Source organism: Rhipicephalus sanguineus, chromosome 6 (genome assembly GCF_013339695.2).
Source record: "Rhipicephalus sanguineus isolate Rsan-2018 chromosome 6, BIME_Rsan_1.4, whole genome shotgun sequence".
Lineage (NCBI taxonomy): Eukaryota > Metazoa > Arthropoda > Arachnida > Ixodida > Ixodidae > Rhipicephalus > Rhipicephalus sanguineus.
In genome coordinates this window covers 123,803,373-123,815,905 of record NC_051181.1, presented here as the reverse complement: position 1 = coordinate 123,815,905, position 12,533 = coordinate 123,803,373, and the positions used below count along the sequence as shown (strand labels likewise).

The 12,533-nt window shown below is 46.1% G+C and overlaps 1 protein-coding gene across 8 annotated transcripts in view; it reads right to left on the bottom strand.

The window, feature by feature from the left end:
• LOC119396332 (nuclear migration protein nudC) overlaps positions 1-12,533 on the bottom strand; it is a 232,691-nt gene that overhangs the window by 92,148 nt on the left and 128,010 nt on the right. For 3 of the 8 annotated variants that reach the window (XM_049417045.1, XM_049417050.1, XM_049417051.1), the window contains one exon: positions 11,876-11,959. The exons of 3 other annotated variants lie outside the window; for them this stretch is intronic. In XM_049417045.1, the coding sequence (XP_049273002.1) occupies positions 11,876-11,959 (84 nt within the window). Of the gene's footprint in view, positions 1-1,574; positions 1,691-4,917; positions 5,037-11,875; positions 11,960-12,533 lie in introns of those variants that run through there. 2 more of the 8 variants (XM_037663502.2, XM_049417046.1) reach the window with 2 other exon arrangements.

Sequence of the window (12,533 nt, the reverse complement as noted above, 5' to 3'; positions counted from 1 at the left end):
TACGCAGTCCCTTCGGTTATGCAAGATGGGACATGCAAGATTCTGCATCGCACAAAGCAACACTGTCGTCAAAAGTGATAGTCTCTGACATAAGCGTTCACACAGGGGGGGCGGCCGCCCCCCCTAATCACCTAAGAGGGGGGGGGGGCGCAAAATCTGCCCCGTACATTGACCCTTGTAGTCACCTAAGAGGCGGGGAGGCGCAAAATCTGCCCCATACATTGACTTAGTAGGGTGGGGGGGGGCGCTGTGATGAACCTTTGCGCCCCCCCCTTATGGGGAACTCTGCGCACGCCTATGGTCTCTGAATGCGGCCCCTGGGGTTGTATCCCCAGTCGATATCTTTCCCCTAGATTTTGCATGATTTGGCTCCAGGCATGTTGGTGTCTATCGATGACAGCATTCCATGGTACTTCTACCAAAAATACCGCTCCTGAAGGCATAAGAAAAAAAAAAATCCACGCATATCCACGAAGTGAATGATGATGAGTGGGTGAAGCACTGGGGATCGTTCGTCAACCGTGAATCACCCGTTTGTCATTTTTGCCGTTTTGCCGCTGCTTCCCATGCCCTCGCCTCCGGAGAGTAGCTTGTCGTCGGTGTTCCAGTTGAGCCGCTGCATGCTGCGCCTTACGTTCGTTTTCATCCATGGCAAAAAGAGAATGTGTAGTCTGGAACACGCTTACATACGCATTTGCACCGCAGTGTCATCTCGTGTATTTTCACTCCAGCGTGCATTGTACTGTCATATGCTTGATTGATGGGTGCTTAATGTCGGTATTTTCATGGTGTTTTGACCTTTTTATTTTGTGGCAGAAAGGGAATGTGTGGTATGGAACACACCTCCACGATGTGAATGACGACGAGTGAGCGAAGCTAGGTCCTAAGGTCCATAATGTGTACGTTGAAGTCGCCGACCAGTATAAAGGGTTTGTGCTTGTAGGTGTTTTATATTGTTTTGTCACAATTACGATTGTTGTTCGTTTATTGTAAACATTTTTTTTTATTCACATACGCAAATATGTTTCGACTATAGCAACGGTTTTCTAACCACCATGACAGCGGACAGAGAGCGTCAACGACAAAGCTAGGTCCTAAGGTCCATAATGTCTACGTTGAAATCGCCGACTAGTATAAAGGGTTCGTGCTTCTAGGTGTTTTATATTCTGTCACAATTATGATTGATATTAGGCTATTGTTAAAACCTTTTTTACGGGATTTTACACGTTGCTGTGCCGTGAGCACGGACAACACCACACACCGGACAAGCCTAGACCCTAAAGTGCTTCGCCCTTAATAATGCAGTCAACAAATAGCCTTTTGAGCCAGAGTTGGCCAGCATGCACTGAATCAAAACCAACTACATAAGAAACATAGGTTATAAATTGGTGCATCAATTAGGTGCAATGCTGATTAAAAGTAAAACTAGCACATGCACTATTAGGCAAGGTCTTTATATCAATTACAAACAGTGCCCATCTTCTGAGACTATGTACAAATAAAATTTAACAGTTAGTTCATTAGACTTTCTTGCTTTATGAGTGATAAGGTGCCAGTGACTACAAGGGTGGGTCAGGAGATCGACATGTTCATTTATTACACAGAAATAACGCTATTCAGGAATGATTGAAGCAGTGATCATGTAAACTTGCACTTGGAGAAGTCCATCTCAGGATGCTGTTCCATGAACCTAGAATGAGAAATTGAAGAAGAAACATTGCAACACTCTCCAAGGGTGCGCTGAACATGATACAAGCTACCAACTGTTTGAGAATACTACAATAGCCATTGGTCCATACAGGCCCGTAGCCAGAAATTTTTTTTCGAGGGAGGGGGCACTTGTTGAAAGCCTTCACTATTCGAGAAAAACACCTATTTTCATTATTTATTTACGGCAAGACACTACCCTCCATCAAAATCTCGAGAGGGGGAGGGTTAGGCTCCCCTCCCTGTCTACGGGTCTGGGTCCATAAGCAAAGAGGAAGACAATCTTTTTCCCCCTTTTGAAATTTGCTTTGCACATCATGATGCAACCTCATGTACTTCAAAGGGACATCAAAGAGAAATAAAGCTTCTGCAGCGATTGGTGTAGTTCTAAATCCTGCGTTAAATGCAGCTCCACTACTGCAAAACCTGAGGAAGTGTGTAGCGCGGGCACCCAGCGATTCCCATTCATAGAGTTACCGCTGCTCCGTTTACCAAACCGTCGATGACGTCAATGTTTGAGGTAAGCATGTAGGGTTTCCCCAGCACGAGTAGAATATTGTTAGGGCGATTCGCAAACTCTGTCTGAGACATGCGCACTACTTTTTGCTGCACTTTATCGACTTCCTGCTTGTTACAGCAGTTGACATACGAGTCGTCTGCAGTTAGTTCCGTCAGGTTATTTCCCCCTTCAGATACAGTGACAAAGGCACCGGAGAAGCGCCGGTGGGAGGAACAATCGCGCGTTTCGAGAGGTGGTGGCATGCCACGGCTCTTGCACGTCGCATGTGTCAGCCGCATGTTTCTGAAACGTTCTTAGTGATTTTAAGTTAATTATTGCAATTATTTCTTGGTTACTTCTGTTATTTTAGACCTTGCTCGTTTATTTTATCCTGGTTTTCAGCCTTGCTAGTCTTGTTTTAGGCCTGTACTGACCACTCGATTTCGAGCATAATCACGTCACACGAGATCTACGGATGGGCGACAAGCCGGGCCCCTGAAGTGCTGCGCACTTAAAACGATTTCTCTCGCATTAGTAAATGACCATCTCACAATACCAGAAGCACAACTCTTGCTTCGAGAAGGGGCAAATAAGCGAGAAAGCGTGCAAAAAGGATATACACATGGCAATGCCACCTTGACGTTTCCACACGAATTACTGTGATGTCACAAATTTCGACAGTATTGAACTGGGGCCTACATAGTTCTTAATTAGAAAAGGTGAGGTACATTGTTTGTCCTCTGACGATGCCAGACACATAATGTACCAAGTCGCAGGAAATTTTATTGAACCAATGAGGCCAAACAACCAAAAAACTAAATAAAGAAACTTTGCAATTTGTGAGGTCACATTGGCACTCATGTGTAGATGTCAGCATGAAACTTAAAAAGTAAAAGATCTTTTCTGTTCTATTACCGCTTTATGGGGCATAATGTTATGAACAATGCATGCCACCTATTGACGATGGCATTGTCATTTCTATCAGCTTCTTATAATACATATAAAATTTAAGTTCTCTACTGTTAAGGGTTTTCGAGAAAAAAGTGGGACATATGTGTCCCACTGACCACTGAAAGACTGTCATTCCAGAAAAAAAAAAAGTACTTCTATTTTTTTTTTATGCGAAGTTGCCGCTGCCTTACAAACCACAAGGGACAGAGCCCACAAACACCTACTCTCTATCACAAAAAAAAAAAAAACTCAACCTAATATACATTGAACATCCACTTGCTAGCAGCACTCGTGCAGCAGATGCGGGCACTGGGCGTGCCTGCAACAGTCTAATTTTTGGTCCGTGGCGGAAGCTCAACTGCTTCCTCGACTGGAAGTGACTTCCCTGCGTGAAGCAGAATGAAAATTGGATACTGCAATCGGTTGCACACAATGCTAGACTGGCTACGGTTTCGAAAATGTATCACTGAAAGGTTGCCAACTTTGTCTTGCACAAATTTTTGAGGAAACTGTGTGGGTAGGAACGAATAAAACCACTATAATAGCACATTTAGGAACTTGTGAGTATGAAGTAGACTTTTCAAGTATACCACTGGATGATGAATCGGGTGGAGAGCGCGCCAAGATCTGATGAAAAAAGGATACAACGCATGCAAGTGGAAGGTTCATTTCAAATAAAGCTATCTGCTGACACCTTGTGAATACCATAAAAACAATTACCAAAACTGCTTTCTAGAACATCCACGTGGTTGCACTAAACGTCTGAAAGTAATTGATTCAGTGGTGCTGATCAACGATGTGCCTAGAGCAGTGTTATCTGTTGTGCGATGCAAGAATTCCGAAGCTTTCTTTTTTTTTTCCAGGGGAAAGACATGGCACCCGTGGCGAGACCTCGGTGTCTAGCACATTTTCCAAGATTTAGAAACTGCCTCTAAGGTGCTGCCGTCCACGAAAGACCTACCGGACAGCTGAAGAGGGCATTGCTTGTGGATGTGTGCCAGTGGATTTTAGAAGCGTGGGGCGGGGTTTCCTTCAAGACAGTGAAGGAAAGCTTCACAGTCACGAGAATCTCGAACAATTCTATGAAACGGAGGATGGCCTCTTCTGAGACAGAGGCAAGACAGGATTGAGGCGACAAGTAAAGAGGAAGAGGGCGAGCAATAACATTCTTGCAACCACACAAAAGGGAAAGGTTGTGTTTCGCTAATCCCAATACAAGCGAGTACTACAATTCCATAAAGGCAAGTAGACGCAGACATGTATGAAAAAAAAAAAAAAAAGAAAGTTGTGCCTTTTGCTCCTTGTAATGACCGCACCCGCGATTTTCACTGAAATTTCGGGAAAAGACCTGCGGCCATTATGCCAGTATATACGGTATACACTCAAACCTCGATATAACGAACACAGATATAACGAATTATCGGTTATAACGAAGTAAATGAAGAATAGTCTTGTCATATAAAGAGTGTTACGAATAAACGTTCATAACGATTTTTCGTATATAACGAAGTTATTTTCGTGGCAGATGTGACTGTTATAATGAGGTTTCAGTGTAAAAAAAATGTCAACTGTCAACTCCAGGAAGTGTTCAAAGATGCATTCGCTTGTATTTAAAAGCACCAAACTTAGCAAAGAGGTTGCTTCGTTACCAAGCTCTCAGAAATGAGGCCATGTTACGAAGTTTAGAATTTCATTACAGTTAACGTTGAATAACTGACGCTCGTATCAGAGGCAGGTAGGTAGAGTGTCCATGTACTTACTTCTTAAGAACATCCTGTTTCTTTTGCTCGTCTGAGGTTGGCAGGCCCATTTCCCGCTGCCTCTGGTCGTACATCATCTTCTCCACCATGCCCCGCGTTTCTCCATCAAGATCGGAGAGCTGCACAAACAAAGCCACTCGGTTATCCGGAGTGCAGGCAGTTCTACGACTGCAATAACTCACGGAACTTACTCTCTCAAATCTGCAAAGCTTGGCCAGCACTTATTTTCTTTTTAATTCCCACATATCAGATCAAGAAAATAGAAATAATTGTTGGGTTTTTACTACGGATGTGCGAACAGTAAATTATAGGTTGAAAGCGAATAGCGATTTGGTCGATTAATTTCAAATTTAATAGTTAGAATAGTACATATCACATATTATAATGAAAAATGAATGTATTTGTCATAACCCAATTAACCTGAACAATATTTATAGGAACAAGGCATGTGTGAAGGTCACTTCTCTGGTTCATAGTAAAGTGGAAGCAACTTTGGATAGTAGCAGGATCTGAACTTCAGTAGGATGCTAGTGATAACTGGTAAAATATGTTACGTACTACAAAACGTACTATTCTTATCGCAGATAAGCCCATACAACAAGCCTTTAAGCTCCAAAAATAATTAATCGAAAGGAAGGTAATATGTTCATTTTATCTTGAAGTGGGGCTTCACGGCAGTGCAAATTTTTCCTGGACAGGTGTTTTCATGGCATAGCACCCCTAAGCAGCAGTGAAACCACTTTTACAGGGGGTTACATGCGGTCTAATATACACCTATTCGTTAATTTAGAACAATTTAAATTCGTGTCGAAGCAAATTCAAATACTGCAATATTTGTTTGAATATTCGAAGTGCTCAAATATTCGCACATGCTTAGTTTTTACGCCACAAAACCTCGATATGAATATGAGAGCGCCGTAGTAGAGGACTCCTGAAATTTAACCACCTGAGGTTCGTTAATGTGCATCTAAATCTAAGAACATAGGGACCTAGCATTTTGCCTCCATTAAAATGCGGCTGCCGTGGCCGGGTTTCGATCCTGTCACCTTCGGGTCAGCAGTCAAGCACTATGACCACTAGACCTCCGCGGCAGGTTGATCGACATAACAAGAGGTACGAGTTCTTTTAAGGTGTTCAAAGCCTCAGTGTTACTCAGCAAGGTTAGCCCTGCCACAAAGAAAATGCAGTAACATTCTTGTATTAACCGATAACTTGGGTGCAAACTGATATCGATAGTTAATAAACCCAACCGAGTTCTACGACCGAAGTCATTGGTCGACGTCTATTTGCGTGGCTGCCAAGCACTGCGCAACTTACCGCACTGCCTTCAATGAACACCAAGATCCACGAAACCAATACAGATCCCAGCCTATTCCAATAATCTGATTACCTGACAGCGACATAACATGTCCGTTTGTAGAACTGATAAGCTCTACCCAATCGCTGATAATGAAGCTGCTGTGTTCAAACAAGCATGGAAAGAAGTGACAGCCACTTTATTTTTACTGGCTTTTACCAATAAGATCAATAATTGATGCTGCCTCGTTATACTGCTGTGTTATCGCTATTTGCAGGAATGTGGTGCCCTCTCTGTGCCGTCTTCTGACTCAACAAAAGTAGTGCCCCCGAGCAGGGCATGGCCCATCAAACCCAGCAGAGAATGCATATCCCCTTCAGGCAAAAATTATGATTGACTGCCTGCAAATGTGTCGAATTCTCACAACGTAATTCTAAGGCCCTCGATACTACATTCCAAAAATGAAAACGAAGCATAGTAGAACCTCATTGATATGTTCCAGAAAAAAACAAAAAAAAACACGCGAAATAAACGTACTATCCAGGAAAACGTACGATCCGAATCCAGTAAAAATTGAGCCTGACACGCCCATATGGAGTTAAAAAAAAAAAAAACATTTATTTCTCAAAAAACAAAGCAGAGCTTTTCAATTTTCAAACTTCTAGTAGCCAAAGGTCAACCAGCTAGTTCCGGTTCTGACAGGAAACAACGTCGCAGTCACGCGTATTGACATCCCGAGGCATCCGAAGATGCTCGAAAATTGCAATATCGAACACTGGGACAGCCAGCGCAAACATAAACAAACGTTGCTGCCGTGGCAGCAAACGAAACTCTGCCCCGCACGAGCGTCAGTTCTTTCTGCATTGCCCACTTGCAAACATGAGACTAGGTTTGCCGAAGAGCTGAAGCGATATTCCCGAGCATACGCAGTTGGGATATGATCACGTGCGTTCGCAAGATCACGCGCGACTCGCCCCGTCCGTGAACAAAACTGCCGTGCCACTAGCGGCTCAACAAATTGAATTCTGCGCAGTGCTTGTAACAATCGCGGTACAACACAATGCGAAACCTCGCCGCAAAAGTGACAGTGTGCCCAAAAGCGACAGCTGCTCACGGCTATCGCAAACTACATCACACACATGCGCTGATCAGTTAGCATTCTGTCTTAATTTGAGACATGCGGCTGTAGGTTCACCACCACTCGTAATCGCGACACCTCGCACGGCGGAATAGGCTTTCATAGAGAACGCCAAGCGTAATGGCAACCGAAAGTGAAGTTCCCAAGTGCCCGTATTACAATCCGTCGAGTCCTTACAAAGATGGCGGCGAGCGCGCATAGTCTCTTTTTGGCTTCTGATAGCCAGAAATCTACCATATTTCTTCCAGAACTGCCATGGTCCTGGCAGGTTCTGGCAACACACGGGTAGGTAGAACTGTCCAGCCAGCGAAAATGAACGTGCTCTGGGCAAAAAAATGTGGAGGAAATGATGTCTTATCGGCCATGTTATACACACTACTACTATGGTAGCTACTATAGCACTACTGGTAGAGCGTACTAGTACACTCTAGCACTGGGCATGATGGCGGTGTTGCTGTACGGCAGCGCACAGAGGAGGCATTGGCTATGGTTACATGGCGCGGCGTGCTGTGCAGCGGCAGCAGCATGTGTGCCATGTGCGCTTCCATAGGTCTCGCACCGAACTGTGGCGGACCGGAGATGTTAGACAGCATTCATTCTTTTTACCGCATTGTTAGCTCCGCAGTGTTCTCCCGGCAGTTGTTGTAGCCATTGGGTACCGTATTGCGGATGAAGGATTTGCAGTGCTCGGCGAAATCGCAGTATGAAACCACTATGCTACACAAAAGGCGCGCTTTTTTAAAAGCCGTTTGAAGATTTTGTCGGCCAGCATGACCGCCTACCTTCGTGTTGGTGTGTGGTTGACAGAGAGCTGAGGCAATGGCTGAAGGGGCGATCGCGAAATTCAGAGAAGACATGGAGAGGACGGTCAAGTAATTCGGAGAAGGCGCGTTGGAGGGGGAATTAGGCATGGCAGAGGAGCCGCTGCCGTAGTGCAGGGAAGCTGATGTCACCCCGCTTGCCGAGCACTGTGGGACCGCTTTAGATGGGACAGTCATGATGAGATAAGCGTACAGCAGAACTAGGCAAAAACCCACGCAATGGCAACAGGCAAGCCTCAATCCCACAATCTCTAACTGTCCAGTTCCACAGTCAAGGAAGAAACATTTTTCTGCCAGAGCTTAAGCAACAAAAGACAACGCACGAGCACTTAGCATGGGTGCGTAGGCTAATCGTACAAACAGTGACAGTGTATCAGCCAAAGAAGTACTCTAGCAAATGAACTCCCATGTTCGCAATCACAATGCTTGTGACCGTACACACAAGAATGATGTGCTGATGTACACGCCGCACCATTTAACAAAGGCCGTAGAGAAGAGCTACACATGCACAGTCGAGGGGCTTTCTGGACAGCGACTTGACATGAATCTTGAACCCATGTGACATGCTCCTACTTTGATCGTTGTTCGATTATTAACACGTCGGCAAGTGTGAAAGCCCTTCGCTGCAAGCCTTTCTTTGACTTTGGGAAGCACCCCCCGCTTAACATGGTCAAGAACCCCCTTTCCAAATGATCATCGAATGACCTGTCTCAGAGTTTATTGCCTCATGCATGAATCGATTGCCACAAAAGTTTCTTGAATCTGTCAAGAACGAGCAAATTTACAGGGGTTTGTTGCGCGCTTCAAGAGCTTTCTCTCTTTCGTCCCGACAAGCACGCTGGAAGCTAACCAGGAAGCGATGGATGGGGGAAAGAACTTACATCAGCACCCGTCATGACCTTGAGTGCACATGATGAAATGCGGTCGTTCTCTTCCCACTGTTATTTTTGTGCGTAAGCGCGGCTCACTGTGTAATGTTAGCAGACTATGAAGTGCAGTGATGGCATGTGGTGGCCCCCCCGTGGCAAGAAGCACATCTGATCCAAACACCACTCTTGATTTATGTTGGCTATTGGCCAATAGCATGCTACCCACTGTTCGACAACAAGCAGCGAGCGTCGGCAGCTCTGAGAGTGAGGATGGGCCTCTGTGTGAAAACAGGGTGTGCCCGAAAAAATGGCAACTTTGCGCTCCACTTGTAAGCTCTCCTTGCCATCCACAACTGCAAGATTTGGCTGAGATGTTCATAGCAGTGTCTCCAGTCCGCAGCATGTGTTTTCTCCACAAGCCCGAGGGGTGGTTTATGACCCTTTTAATGTTGCTCTAGTTTGAGGCAATGGTCAAAAAAAAGACTAGCTTTGTGGGAGAGAAGAGCTCGCTGTCGTTCAGTGGGGTTTTGTGGTTACATACAGCACCCCATCGTACCCATATGGCCAGTAACATTGTGTGGGGCAACAACCATTCTAATGAGGTAACACACATATCGAGGCAAGTTTGGCCTCCTGTTAAAGGGCCAGTAAACAACCCCGAGGTCCAAAAATTGTAATAAAGAGAAATATGCGCACTTTTGCTATGTGAACATGCTGCCGCAAGAATTTTGCGAGTACGTGCTATAATAAGGAAGTTGCAGTGGCTAGAAGATCCGTTTCAGCTATATTCAAATTTTCGTGCGGCCTCACCACCCTTCTCCGCCACAGGGAGGCGAAGGCGTAGCCCGTCGTCGTGACTCCACCCACTTTGGCAATGTGACAGGACGTCAGCAAGTGACGTCATCGGTGAGCTCGATCAGACGCTATGCACTTCTGCTTGCTGCGGCTCCTGGTTGTTTATTGTTTACATTGTCGCACATGCTCCGTAACTTGATGGGCAGTTTTCAGCTCTTCGGTATTTTTAAACCTTTGTGACAGTTCGCAATGCAGCAGGAATGCATGCTTGCTTTCCAAGACGACGAAGGGGCGCGAGAGAAGAAAACCCCACTTGCCGCGCATACAATGGGAAAACCAAGCAAGCATGACCCGACCAGAGCTACCGGAGGTTCCCCCTCCCTCCGCTCGATTTGCAGCCGACAATGCTTCCTCCACGTGTTGCTCATGTCGAAGGCCAAGTGCATGCAGGTGCTATGCAGTGCGAGGAATATGTGCATGACAACCTGACAACTGTGTGGCCGAAACCGCATCACCGCAGGGCCAAGAAACAAGGCGCAGTGTCGTAGTGGTGGGTGGGAACAGGAATTGACGTTAGCTTGCTGAGGCCTGGTTTAGACCAATTGACGAGCTGAGTGGTACATCAAGTTGCCCATGGGCAAGTTTGCGTCACTGCGCGCACGAGGGGGATCGGTCAGGCGAAGAAAAGAGGTGTGGGAATTGTTTTTCGAAATGGAGGGTCTGCACGGCACGCAGCGCTGTGATATTCAGAAAATGTGATCGCTGCAGTCTACTGTACAAATTGGCGAGCTTGTTTAGGGGGGTGTAAAAAAAAGTCGGAGCCTGTTTACTGGCCCTTTAAGTTTGTTGCAGCAAAGACTTTAGTGCATGGCACTAATATCTTAGAATTAAAATTTATAGTACAGTCGCCGACCGTTTATTCGGACGCCGAAAATTCGGACATGCTCGTTTATTCGGACACCTTCGCGGCACCGCCACTCGTCCCATTGAAGTAATGTAAACTCACGACCGAAAATTCGGACGCCCCACAGCCCGCCGTTCGATTTTTCGGACTCCGACTGGCTGATAGAGTGCGACGTTGAATGCCATAACAAGCTGTCAGCAATGTTTACAATATTTTTACTGGGTTGCCAGCACTGAAATGTTGCACTGGCTATAACTGGAGATCGTGCCAGTGTCAAAAATCCACGCAGAAGTTACCGATCTCGAAGGCTATGTTTGTTGGCTACACGTAACGGTTGCCTTTTGGCTTTAGCCAGTCACGTATCCATTGAACGGCTACAACAGCCAAACAGCAGGCCAAGCCAAGCCAAGCTTGGAATCTGCTCTGTGCGGCGTTTGAGGCGAATGACAGCGCGTACGAGTACGACGCGGATCCTAATTCGGACGAAGAGAGTACGACAACAGATTACAGAAGCGCTGCAACATCAACTAGACCAACATCGTTTCCTTTTGGCGTGTGAGGGTTTGCGTTCTCATGTTTCTGTGGCTAGGCCTGATCTGCATCCCGAGCTTTGTGTCCTGCTCATGCGAGGCCTGATCTGCTGAAATTGCTCCGACGCTGCCCGTTCCATGTGCGCCGTCGGAACTAAAGAAACGCGGCAACTACAAGGCCCTGACGATGGCGAAAAAAGCGGCGATTATTCACCAGGTGGAAGTTGCTTGGGAGTTTTCGCCGAGTTGGGCGATGAGATCCGTCAGCTACTCGAACCAGCGCATGTGGACAGTGACTGCCGTGATGATGCACCTCCCACACCACAGCCATCAAATGCGGATTTAGCGTAGGCTGTTGCGGTGCTATTGAAGACCCGCAGGGGTGGCCAAACATTGGCTGAAATACAGGCCGACTTGGTCGCGCGTAAGCGTACATGTGTACAGACGCGCACTAACAAGTTTTTTCCGGCCGCTGGGCCAATAAAAGTGCTTTTTTCTGGTGAATCCTTTTTTTCGGACTCCCGATTATTCGGACTTTTCAGCGGTTCCCGCCGAGTCCGAATAAACGGTCGGCGAATGTATAGGGGAGATCGCTTATACCAACCTTGGATGGCTCGGGGTTCACTTTCCTAGTGTTGATTTCTGGGTCTGTCGTCACCAGACGTGTCCACCATTCCATCTTGTTTATCTGAAAGGGAAGAGAACAACTTCAGAATATTTCACAAAGATAGGCAAAAGACAGATGCAAGGGAGTAACAGCCATGTGACCTTTTGGTACAGATTGTAGCACAGAAAAAAAAAAAAAAAATCTAAACGTCATTTCATGAGCACAGTGCGCTTCATCCGCAGCTAGAAGACACAGCCGCGTATATTGTGTGGAAACTTCTATGTGCGCTCGCTGCCTGTGACCATTTGCTACAACACCATGGAGATAAGTTCACGTGAGAAGCTGGACTCTCAAAAGAAGAGTTCTGTGCACTGAACTCATGGTTGCGCCATTTCACAAGACGCAAAAGATCTTTCTCTACGTCGGCCGCACATGCATCTGCCAGAAGCTGCCAGAGGAGTTCGAAGACAAGCTTGTCAGCTTTCGGCGTGATCCAGCTTAAGCAGAGAACAACTACATGATGGGACACATAGGCAATGCCCTACGTCGCTTGACAGGCCTTTGACAACAATGATCATGGAGTGTGGTACCAAGGATGTCAAGCTCTTGCCATGGAGCAACGAGCACTCACGCTTCATTGTCATGCCGGCAGAGA